This window comes from Chamaea fasciata, unplaced genomic scaffold (assembly GCF_029207755.1).
Source record: "Chamaea fasciata isolate MVZ Bird 193981 ecotype frontalis unplaced genomic scaffold, bChaFas1.0.hap1 SCAF_20, whole genome shotgun sequence".
In the NCBI taxonomy this organism is placed as follows: domain Eukaryota; kingdom Metazoa; phylum Chordata; class Aves; order Passeriformes; family Sylviidae; genus Chamaea; species Chamaea fasciata.
The window spans coordinates 4,946,667-4,958,327 of NW_027094105.1; the positions used below are offsets into that span (position 1 = coordinate 4,946,667).

Here is an 11,661-nt window from a genome sequence, read left to right on the forward strand (position 1 = left end):
CATATTTAGGAGCCAAGTGAAATAAAAGGCTGATTCTTGTACCTTTAGTAAGCTAAAGGGTAAACTTGCACTTTATTTCATGTGATGTTTTCCTGCCTACTTCCCTTACCACAGCTTTTTTTTCAGACCATAACAGCAGAGACGCTTCCCAAGAATGAATTCTCAAGTCACATTTTTAACTTTCATAGCAGTTATGTCATCCAGTGAGGGATCTATTAACATCTAGGATTTCTCTAATATATACTTCTGTAGAGCAATTGCACTCTATCTATTCCACAGGCATCAATTCAGTGGGAAACACAGCCTCTCACTGAAGGAATGGATAACTAAGGATGAATATTGCCCTCCAAGCCACAGCATAACCCAGGAATGGTAAGGAACTGGAAAATGGAAGAGGAAATAATATTTTTTAAAATTGGCTGATGTCACTCACATAGGGTCATGCACAAAACCATTAAAATCCCACCCCCAAGGGGAATTATAACATATAGTTCATCAGGCAGTTTCCTCACCTCTATCTCACTATCCTTTTCAAGCCTCAAAGCAATGGTAAGTTCTCTGATTTTTTCTGCTGGCAAGTTCCCATCAGAAGATCCACTCTGAGACTTCTCCTTTTCGAGGTGTTGAATTAGAGCTTCTTTACTTTTCAGTGACAGATTCAGTTGCTCTATAAGTCTAAAATTACAAGAGTTTAAGTAATAATCTTGCACCATCTACCACCAATTCTCCAGTCATTGCAGTACATCTTGCAGACAACCCTCCTAAGTGAAGACTCAAGACAATACTTGTGGAACTAAAGGAAGGACTTTCACAACCCTGGAAAACCTGAAAAAGTCCTGTAACTTTAACATAAGCAAACAGGGTCGAACTATCTGCTCACTCTTATTTTCCTCCAATACCACTTCAAATATCAACAGTTAAGTTTCAATATTTTACTTACATTGTCCTTTACAGCACACACAAAAACCTTATTAATCTATTTCCTTTCTTAACCCACACACCACATCCTGATGTGCCTTCAGCAAGCGTCTCTCCAGTGCTCAGTTTCAGCTACATTTGTATCTAAGTGGTTCTCATTTCACATAAACACCAAAAAAAACCCCAAAAACCCACACTAAAAACACCAAGTCAGGTCAGTGCTGGTGTCTTTTGTCAATACACATCTTCACACTTCATTGTCCAAGAACAATGATGATGTTTTCTGACAGACCTGAGTGTTACACATGGAAACTTTGCAGGGTAAGATGCCATCCCTGATTGCTCCTGTTTTGTAACCTGGATTGTAAAAGTGTTTCTAACAGCGTTTCTCTTCCCATTAAATTTACCAGCCTGACCTATGAGCTCATGTTTCATGCATCCTGGCCCTTTTAGGCTTTCAGAGAACCTTTAAAGATGACTTTGCTCCACAAAGCATTAAACCGGTTGCTGTGTTGCCATTCACTCCATGGATGGCCAGTAACTCTCCTGTACCCAAGGGTAGGACCAAACTAATCAAACCCAAACCCGTGCTGACTCTTCAACACTTTAACAATGAAGAATTCCAGCAGTTAGAGACATTACTGGCAACAGTTCTGACCTGTCTTTCTCAGCTCCTGTAACCTTGTCCACATCCCTGCCAGGGGCATTCATAATTGAAGCAAGTTTCTGCTCAGCAGCAATTCTCAGGGCTTTCTCCTTCTCTGTCACTGCAAGGGCTTTTTCCACCTCTTCTTGGGCAGCTTTAAGATTCTGAAATTAAAACACACAATCCTGATGACTCTAAGAACTAAATGCTCATGAATTTTTTTTCACATACTGAAGTTTCTTCTACCCAACATATGTCAGGATGTTTAATTTAGGAACTTTTACCAAGTATTTCAAGCTCTTTGTAAATGCTTCTGAACTCTGTGTCTGCATTTTCAAGATTAATCCACTTTCTGTGGTACAGAAAGAAGGGAAATCTGTTTCAAATAAATAAAAAATAACTGATAGCAGAACTGGAAACAAAAGTGCCCCTATGCTATAGTTTTAGATTTAGCAATTATAACATGGTTTTGTCCCACTGTCCTCCCACTATCATAATAAATAGCCACACTTAAATTGAAGAGGTTAAAGGAGGGCTTTTTTGTTCAATAAAATTAATATTCCCAAGCTCACTGTAGCTAATTGGAACTCTTTCCAACATCATTTATAATATTGTGCAGGAATTGATAAAGTATGAACCAGACATTTTTCTCTTGAACAGCAAAAGAAATGGAGATAACAGCCAGAGATTTCAGTCAGCTTCCTCTGGGTGACCCAACTCACAGAGATGGAGAAGGCCAAAAAAAAGACACACAAAACAACTTGCCACATACTACATCAAATTTGACTCAGATCTACATTTTTACATTGCAAGCTTCCCTGCTGCGCTCACCCAATTTAGTTTCCTATGAAATAAAAGCCTCCTTGTAGCCTAACAAGTCATTTCCCCCCTGCCTTCACATCTAAACTAGAAAGCATCTCTTTGGGGGAGGGAGAGGAAAAGCTCCTTCACCACTGAACTTTCCCACTCAACCCTCTCCTGAAAAGCTGTTTTGCCAACATTCACCTGTCAATTAAGAACTCTGAAAAAAATTAATCTTTGTTAGCACTCCCTGGATCTGTATAATTTCATGGTGTTGTGTAAACCTGTGACTAAAATCCCACTGCAGTGTTTGAATTCATAAGCAGAATAAAATTAATGTCAGAGGCCAACATTATCTTTGGGCTGCAGAAAATAACCAACCTCCATGAGATCAGAAAATCTGCTCTTCAGTCTATCAGATCTGGAAAACACCAGCCTGACTGCCTGGTTTGGGACAGAGGAAGCAATTTAAGAACTTCTCTACCAATTCAAAAGCACAAAGAATGCTTTCAGAAATCCCAGTTCCTCTAAAATGAATAAGAGGTCAGGCAAATTCCCCTTTCCTCCTCCCTGAAGGAACTCACTTTAAATGGATTTCAGTCATCCCTGTGGGTCCCTTCCCTTTACACTAAAATTCCCCTGTAAAGTAACCAGAACTCAACAATAAATACAGGAATAAACTGTCTCAAGCACAGATAGTGAGGAATGGAAAAAGACATTATGAAAATATAGGCTGACCACAGTATCAAAACTCAGACAACAGTACAAAGACAGCAGTGACTCCTTTATTATTCCTTCAGCTGTGGCCACTCACCTCCTCCAGAAGGTTTATCCTGGCAGTCAGCATTTCCTCCATCTCTTGCATCTTCTTCTGTGCCTCTTTCCTATGCTGCACTTCAGCATCACCACCCTGGGCCAAGCTTTCAACTGCCTTACTGAAAGACAATAACACAGACATAAATCCCAGAGCAAATCAACATGGAAAACATCCCAGGTGCCAGTGGCTGATGGATTACGCTCAAGCATCTTCCACCTTCTCTGTACCTGCTCATCACTTCAAGGTTAAACACAAGCATCTACAGACTATGCAGCAATTTGGGTGGTGTCTGTGAGTCCCACATACAAGCCTGGGCAGTGGATGAAGCGTTTTTGTAGTACAATGAAAAAGTGAAATATTTCCTTTACATTTCTAAAGCTTCCAATTACACTACAAAGCCTTCAGCAGAGCTGTGTTTCCTAGAGGAAGCAGCACTGGAATAAACTGAAGACGTGGAGCTGCTGAGATCTCTCCATTTGCCTTTCCAGTATTTGTTAACACCGTGTGAGGAAAGAACAGGCAGAGTCTCCTTACTCAACACCAGGTTGCTCATGACTGCCACCTAAACTTTGCTTTCTAGCATGACCTTGTGCAAGGTTCCCTTCACAGCAACACCCTCTGAGCAACCTGGAGAGGTCAAACAAAATTCATCTGGTCCTCAGGAAAACAAAGAGAATTCCACTGCAATTGAGGCCTGTGGGGCAACCAACAGCTGCCAGCTTGGATTAGTTTTGAACCAGACATTTCTAAATAAGTGCACTTTAGATCCTCCAATTCCTAAAGCATTAGGGAAAAGACGCATAGAAACAAATCCGAAGTAATAGACATGGAGAAATAAACTGGTGCTTACTAGGCCTTGATGAGGAGCTTCTCCCTCTCCTGCAGTTCACGCTTCAGACTCTCTATCTCAACCTTCAGCTCAATGTTCTGTGACAAAAGAAGGAAAATGTCTGGAGAGAACTGGAAGATCACTCATCCCAAAATTATTGGCAATGTGTAGATTATTTTTTTGCTTGGACCAGCAAATATAAAGTATCATTGGGATAAGAATAGACATTTAGCTGTTAAAAGACATATTTTGCAAGGTTTAAGCCTTCCAGAAACATCAATAGCATTAAGGACCATTGCACTCAAGCAATACAAATCCCCTGCACACACATTTAACTGCTCTAATAGAGAGTACTGCACTGCAGTTTGGGAACTTCTAGGGTTTCCAAGCATATTTTTTCTTTAAACTATGAGATATTTTATTTTCTTTTCAAAACCTGATTTTATCAGCTACAGAGGTTTTTAGTAATTTTAGAATTATTTTGTTATAGCCTGAGGAAACCTCTCATGATGTAATTGTACAAGGAACTCCTTGGCCAGGAATCTGACAATCATTTCAACACATCAGCAATTACAAAAAGTCACTGGTGGAGAAGAGCAGGCAGCAACATTCAGCTGCAACTGTCATCTACCCAAACACAGATTTATGTTCTTAACTGCCAAAAGATGCATCAAGAGAGACTCAAGTTTCCATCCCATTATGGAAAAGACACCTTAGGAAAGCACCTGTTTAGGTCACTTTAATTTAGTTATTACTGAAAAAGATAAGGTCAGAATAAAATAATCATACCAAAATTTCCAATAACAAAAACAGACTTAAAAGTCAAGTGAAACAGGCAATCTTGCCACAAAACAAACTCTTCAGAAAGAGACACAGCTCCAGGAAATAATTTTAAATGCCTACAATTTTGTAGATTTCTTCAGTGGGACCATCAAACTTCTGCTGCATTCGCTCCTCCAGAAAATAAATACGAAGTTTCAGGTTGAAGTTTTCTTTTTTCAGATCAGTGATTTGCTGTGAAAGGAGAAAGATAATGAGAAAAAGGAGAGAAAAAAAAAAAACCTTCAACAGTTTTGCTTTCACCAGTGCAAGACCAGAATTCCACCCACTTGACACAGTTAAACTCATTCATACATGTGGGTGACACACACAGTCCAATTGTGAAGGTGTAAATTAAATATATAATACACAGTCTTGTGCCCTTTGAACCATTTCCTAAAGGACCAAAATACTGACTCACTTGACACAGTAAGAATTCAGAAGAGATTTTTGAATCTAACAACATTAAGTAATTCTTCTAAATGACAGAACTTGAACAGAATACAAGACACCATGTTGAAACAGAAATATTTTCTAAGCTGCTGGGAAGGCAGCTTTATTAAAAGGACCCAGGTAACTTTAGTCATAGCAAGAAAAGCCAGAAGCACACAGGTGAGCCAAATTGAGCACCAAGAAAACCTTTATTCCATCCCATAATTCAAAGTGTAATTCTTTGGGGAAAAATTGCTTATCACTCGTAACCTTCCTTGTAGAAGCAGTAACTTAGTTGATGGTTTCATTAAAGAAAGGAGTCTCCCCCTAAATTTTTTTAAGAGACTAAGCATAAAACATTCATTCACATAAGACTCAAGTCCCCTGCCAGATGCTTTCAGCAAATGGAAATCTAATATGTTACAGAGCTACTAATAAAATATTTATGTAGGCTTTTCCAGAACACTACAGTGCTATTTGTAAAAATTATTAGCAATACAATTTCCAAAATATTTGGCTTGTGAAACCCAAGATTACTTTCTGTAACTGCACTCAGAACCTGCATCTGCAAACAATTCTTGAGTTTAATAATCCCTGCCCAGCAAGCTGCCTTGTCATTATTCACAAAAGTCAAAATCATCCGAGCAACTGAAAATCCTGCATCAACTTTGTGGCTCATTCCCACACCCTGAAGCAACCTGTCAGTAAATCATTCCCAGCAGTCCCTGCTCATTCAGAAAAAGTCCAAGTGACAAAACTGCTCTGAAGTTGTACCAGCTGAACTTCTAATTAGTCTCCACACACTCAATATATTTCTGAGCTGAAAGGAAAAAATAATTTCAAAAGAATTCAGCATTTCACAACTCTTGTTACGTGTATTTCAGTGGCAACACAGATAAACCAGAGGGCTTAAGGGTAATATTTTCAAAAGGCAAATGAAACAGACTCTGCAATCATAAACCAAGGAGTGAAACAAACGTCATCTCTGATGTTCAGTTTCTTGGATGAAAGTTACAGCAGGCAGACAATTTAAAAGTTATTGCTTAAAGAAAGAAAACATGTAAAATGTGAGAAAGTTCACACTGCAAAAAGATTTTGATGGCAACCCACTGAACTCGTGTATTTGAAGACTCAATCTTAACTCCTTTATGCATTTTGATTTCTGTATTTAAACAAAAGGAATGAAAACCAAGACAGTGATATACATACTGCACAGAATATTCCACTGCATGAACAGCATGGCAGCAAATCCTAGCTCAGATTAGCTCCTCTCCAAGTCTGCATGGAGCCAGTTTTGTTCAAAAGGGGTCTGTCAGCAGTGGCTGCGGTTTCACAGCACAACAGTTTTCAACTGTTTTAAATTTACAGCAAAACTCTAAGTGGGTTTGGAGAGACAAGAAAGAAACTCACAAATATTATTACTCAGCTCTCTTACTTGATGCCCATCACCCTTTCTGTTCATGAACACCTCGTTACCCATAACAAACTCCTCCTTAGAGATGCTTTTCACTTTGCCCATGTAATCATGTTTTCTGTAATAGAATGGTTACCTCTATGTTGCAACAAAGTGGGACACCATAAATAATTCAAAAATCTGCACCTCCAACATTATCCAGCTCAGCACCTTCTCCAGGTATAAACATTAAAGGACTTTTCCTACACCTTTTAGTCCACTTAAGGGTCATTACACCCACCCTGTTCTCTCTGAGCTACAAGGCCAGAGCCCATTCTTTTCATTACATCCTTCTTATAGCCTGTATGAATAACAGAGTTACAGAAGTAAGTTTAATGGTGTTTAATGCATATTCTTCTTCCTTCATGTCAAGGGATCTTTGAGCTTCATTACACTGCTGGCATCCATTAAAGTTCCCATCCCATGGGAAGTTTTACAGCTCAGTTTAACAAGAGGGGTGTGAGCATACCAGGATGGCAGACCTGTGGGGAGGCCCCTCCTCTACATCACACAGGACAAACAGCAACAGATTTTTCCTCCCTTCTGCAACCTTTTTTTCCTATGCCCAGGAACCCTGCAGAGAGTAAACCACTAGCAAAATGTATATTCTGGGCTGAGGTCTTTGGCACACATCACAGGAAGGGATTTTAAGCACACACCAAAGCCAAGGCAGTATCTGTCTACCCCAGCCAACACACAGAAACAAGAGAAAAAGGGAAATAGATACAGGCTGCAAAAAACATCCTTCACCAAAAAGCTTTCCCAAACAAGCTTTAAATTCAGAGCAAAGAGCAGAGCTTTCTCCTCAGGGGGTATACAAGGCCTCAAGAAACTAAAAGCGTTTGTAAGAAACACTCATTTCAAACACAGCATTGCCACAAAAGGTAACAGCAGCAGTGCACTGCAACTGCAGACTCCTGGCACAGCCCAAAGGCAGCAGCCACAGCCTTTATCTGTAGCAATCATCTCAGAGATTTTAGATTGCTTTCCTCTCTACAGCTTCTTCACACAACAATAAATATCTTTGAAGTTTTTCACTCTAGTCCCTAATGGGGAACTTGTCCTGCAACACACCCCAATCAAATCACCATTCAGCAGACATAAACAACTGTCTTATTCAATTTAAAAAGCCAATACAGTTCACATATTTTTTAAATCTAGTGTTTTCCTTCATATTTTAGTAAGTGCCAAAATACTTTTATCTACAGAATTGCCACAGTGATACTAGACTTCTACAACACAAGCATTCCAAGCACACTCATACTATAAAGTTAAAAGGCAGTCAATGAATTAAAAGGCCAAATCCCTCACTAACCTAAAGGAAAATAAACTTGATGCTTCCCTGAAATAAATCAACAGCAGATGTGCAAACCAAGTTCTGATGTTCCTGGTGAGCTGCAGAAACTCTTAAGCAGAGGGTGCCAATTTTGTTTCACAACTTCAGGACAGCAGTTGGCTGCTCTGAACAAATTCCTGCCTCAGTTTTTGAAAGCAACACTTAAGAAATGGAGGTTCAAAGCACGGACAGGGACATTCACGTGGTCACACGTCCAAAAGATGTGTGTCAACTGGCACAAAATGAGTCAACACTTCAGCCAGCACACTGGAAATATCTTGGCCATAAATCTGTCACTGAGCCTTACATTAAAAGTTCTGCTTACATTTTCATAGTCCTTCATGGTCCGAGCTCGAGCTGGTGAGACTGTGTCCTCTGCCACATCTGGTACCACTAGACATTTGAGAAGACAGAACAAGTTCAGAAAGAGTCTCGCTAAGTAGGGCTTCAATTTGGCAAAGCTCTACACTAACCTAAACATAAAACCTTCTGGGAAGTGAGAGAGGCACTGCTTGGCCCCCTGTTTACATTACGTGTTAGTATCTACATTCCTTCCTGATCACACTAAGCTGTCTCCTGCTTAGACTCCCAAATTCCATCACCCATTTAAATTATGATGTACACTGGAATTAGGCTGTGCGAGGCGCGCTGTCAAGAATAATCCCTCGGAGCAAGAACTGGATGATGCACAGCGTGCAGCTTCCCTAACCCTGAGCGGAATGTCACAGGCACCACGGCCTCCACTGGATATTCCAAGTATTTTAAGTACACGCTGCACAAAACCGCTGATCATCTTACGTAAGGCTGAGAGCCCTAATGACCACGGGCAGCGGGCACACAGCAGTCACGGCAGCAGCTGTAGTCTTAAAGACTCTTAAATTAACTAAAAAAGCGCATCGCTTAAAAGCCTCTTTTTTTTTTTTTCGGTTGGTTGGTTTGTTTTGGTTTTTTTGCCGCAAGTTTGAGGGTTTTTTCCCGCAGGTTTGGGGACCAGCGCGAAGCACCGAGGCGGCGCAGGGATGCGCGGGCTCCGGCCGCGGTCCAGCCTTACCTTGTCCGCCGGGCGGGCCGGGCTGGGGGTCCCCGCGGGAGATGTCCGGCAGCTGGAGGCCGCTGACGCTGGGGAAGGAGGAAGAGGAGGAGGAGGATAGCGCTGAGAGCACAACACCCGCGGGGCTGTCCCGCTGTCCCGCTGTGCTCCTGCCCCCGTCCGCGGCCGGCGGGCCCGGCCCCGCCACACGCACCCGCGCCGCCCGAGCGCATCCCCGCCCCGCAGCTCCCCCGTACCTGCCCTCGAACGCCAGCGGCAGCGTCGGGTCCTCCCCCGGCAGCGAATCCATGGACGGCCGCGCGGCCGCCGCGGCTCCCGCCGCCTTTGTGCGCGGATTTGGCGGCTTCCCTGGAATTCAAACGCCCGCAATCGCTTCCGCCATCTTTGCGCCGGGCGGGCTGAAGCCGCTGAAGCCGGCGCGTGGCGCGCCGAGGGCGGGCACAGGGCGAAGCGAACGGGAGCCGCCCTGTTTGATGAGGGCAGCGCGCCGAGCTGCGCGGGCAGCGCCATGCCGGGTGAGGGCAGAGCGGGGCGGGGACCGCCGGGCAAGGGGAGAGAGGGCCGGGCGCCATCTCGAGTGAGGGAAGCAGCCCGGGGCTGAGCGCCCGAAGGGACGGGGCGCCTGCGTTAACGCGGACGCGGCGATCCCCGCCGCTCCCCGGGCTCTGCTCCTAAAGTATCCCCATTGAGAAGAGGCTTTTGAAGGGATGCACCAGGCCCCCGGCTCCTGCCGAGCCTGGCACAGCCGCTGGAGCTGATGTTTACCGTGTTCCCCGCAGCGCAGAGCCGGCGCTGGGCTCGGCGGAAGAAATAAACGCGCGTTAGTTTCACACTCTGGTCACCGCTCATCCTGACGGGCAGGGCTGAGGGCGGCCGCTGCCATCACCCGCGCAGGCGGATTTTGAATGAATTTGGAAGGGGTTTTTATTTGTGAAGCAAAGTTGTAAGCGTGTCGGCCCTCCCACTTTTTGTGGGAGAAAATGTGACTGCATTGGACGTTTCGGAACACGGACAGCGGGAAAAGCTGGCCTGGATTCAATGCTGCTGTTGTGGCCCCTCATCCACGGGGCACGGCCAGGGTAACAGCGCCGGTCACAGGTGGAGCTCCCGACCCTTGCTGTGCATCTTTGCCTTCCTTGAATTCATTTAGAACCTGTGTGCAAGATTGAAATACCTCCTTGCAGTATTTACATCATCACGGAGTCACAGAATTATTTAGGCTGGAGAAGACCTCTGAGATCCGGAACCCAACCTTTGACCAATGCCCGCCTCGTCACCCAGCCCAGCACACTGAGTGCCGTGTCCGGTGGTTCCCTGGACACCTCCAAGGACAGTGACTCTGTCACCTCTCTGGGCAGCCCCTTCCTAATGTCTAATCACCCACTGTGTGAAGAAATTTCTCCCGATGTCCAACCTGAACCTCCCAGTACAGCTTGAGGCCGTTCCCTATTGTCCTTTCTCTTGTTCCCTGGGAGCAGAGCCCGACCCCCCCCCGGCTGTCCCCTCCTGTCAGGGACTTGGGCAGAGCCACAAGGTCCCCCCTGAGCCTCCTCTTCTCCAGGCTGAGCCCCTTTCCCAGCTCCCTCAGACACTCCTGGTGCTCCAGACCTTTCCCCAGCTCTGATCCCTTTCCTGGACATGCTCCAGCTCCTCAAGGTCTTTCTGGTCACAAGGGGCCCAGAACTGGACACAGCACATGGGTGTCTCACAGGGGACAATCACTGCCCTGCTCCTGTGGCCACACTACTGCTGGTACAAGCCAGGAGCCATTGCCCTTCTTGCCCACCTGGGCACCTGTTCAGCCATTGTCAACCAGCACTCCCAGGTCATTTTTCCCTGGGCTGCCTTCCAGTCACTCTGCCCCCAGAGTGCATCCAGCATCAAGTGGTGCCTCATGCTGGGACTTGCTCTTACCATTCTCTGTAACACAAGGAAGCTCCATCCCAGCAGGACACTCACCTGGCTCGCCCACAAGAGTGACCCTGGGCATTAGATTTTGTTTCCTCTTTTGGATTTGGTTTCCTCTTTGGTACCAGCTCAGGTCAGGTTTCACTCACTTTCCTCTAGGCTGTCTCAAGAGGACTCTTACCTGGCCAGGAATTAGGCCACGGATAAGGGCTGATCACAGGCCATGAATTCTCTGAGTTTATTATTCCCAGTTGGCCTGGTGCCCTGGGAACTCCATTTCCTCCACATAACTGCAGCAGCTGACTGTTTAGATTGACACTCCTTGTCAAATGCCCCAGACTGGTGGGAGCAGCCACTGCAGTGGTGGGCTTCCCATCCCTGCTTAATTCTTTCAGCTTTATGGGTACAAATGCATGATGGAGCTGCAGCAGAGTCCCAAACTGCCAGGAAGTGCCAGGCACTACTTAGCAAAAGTAAGCTCTTAAGCCCATCTCCTGTCCAACTGGACATGCCTCATGCTTTGCATTTGGGGTCTGATGACCCCAAGGGATGTTCAGTCCCTTCAACTCCCTCATGAGAGACCTCAAGAGACACTGGTCACCTTGTGTGACTGAAACCCTTTTGCAGTGGCCTGTGCCAAGCTGAAATTAA

General features: G+C 44.7%; 1 protein-coding gene across 2 annotated transcripts in view; it reads right to left on the reverse strand.

Moving 5' to 3' along the window:
* CDK5RAP2 (CDK5 regulatory subunit associated protein 2) overlaps nucleotides 1–9,488 on the reverse strand; it is a 69,832-nt gene extending 60,344 nt beyond the window's left edge. For both annotated transcript variants that reach the window (XM_066201001.1, XM_066200999.1), the window contains exons 1-8: nucleotides 9,339–9,488; nucleotides 9,103–9,170; nucleotides 8,377–8,444; nucleotides 4,915–5,025; nucleotides 4,033–4,109; nucleotides 3,180–3,300; nucleotides 1,577–1,728; nucleotides 513–675 (exon numbers count right to left, since the gene is read on the reverse strand). In XM_066201001.1, coding sequence (XP_066057098.1) covers nucleotides 513–675; nucleotides 1,577–1,728; nucleotides 3,180–3,300; nucleotides 4,033–4,109; nucleotides 4,915–5,025; nucleotides 8,377–8,444; nucleotides 9,103–9,170; nucleotides 9,339–9,391 — 813 coding nt within the window. In that variant the 5' untranslated portion in view covers nucleotides 9,392–9,488. The remainder of the gene's footprint in view (nucleotides 1–512; nucleotides 676–1,576; nucleotides 1,729–3,179; nucleotides 3,301–4,032; nucleotides 4,110–4,914; nucleotides 5,026–8,376; nucleotides 8,445–9,102; nucleotides 9,171–9,338) is intronic.
* Between the last annotated feature and the right edge of the window lie 2,173 nt (nucleotides 9,489–11,661).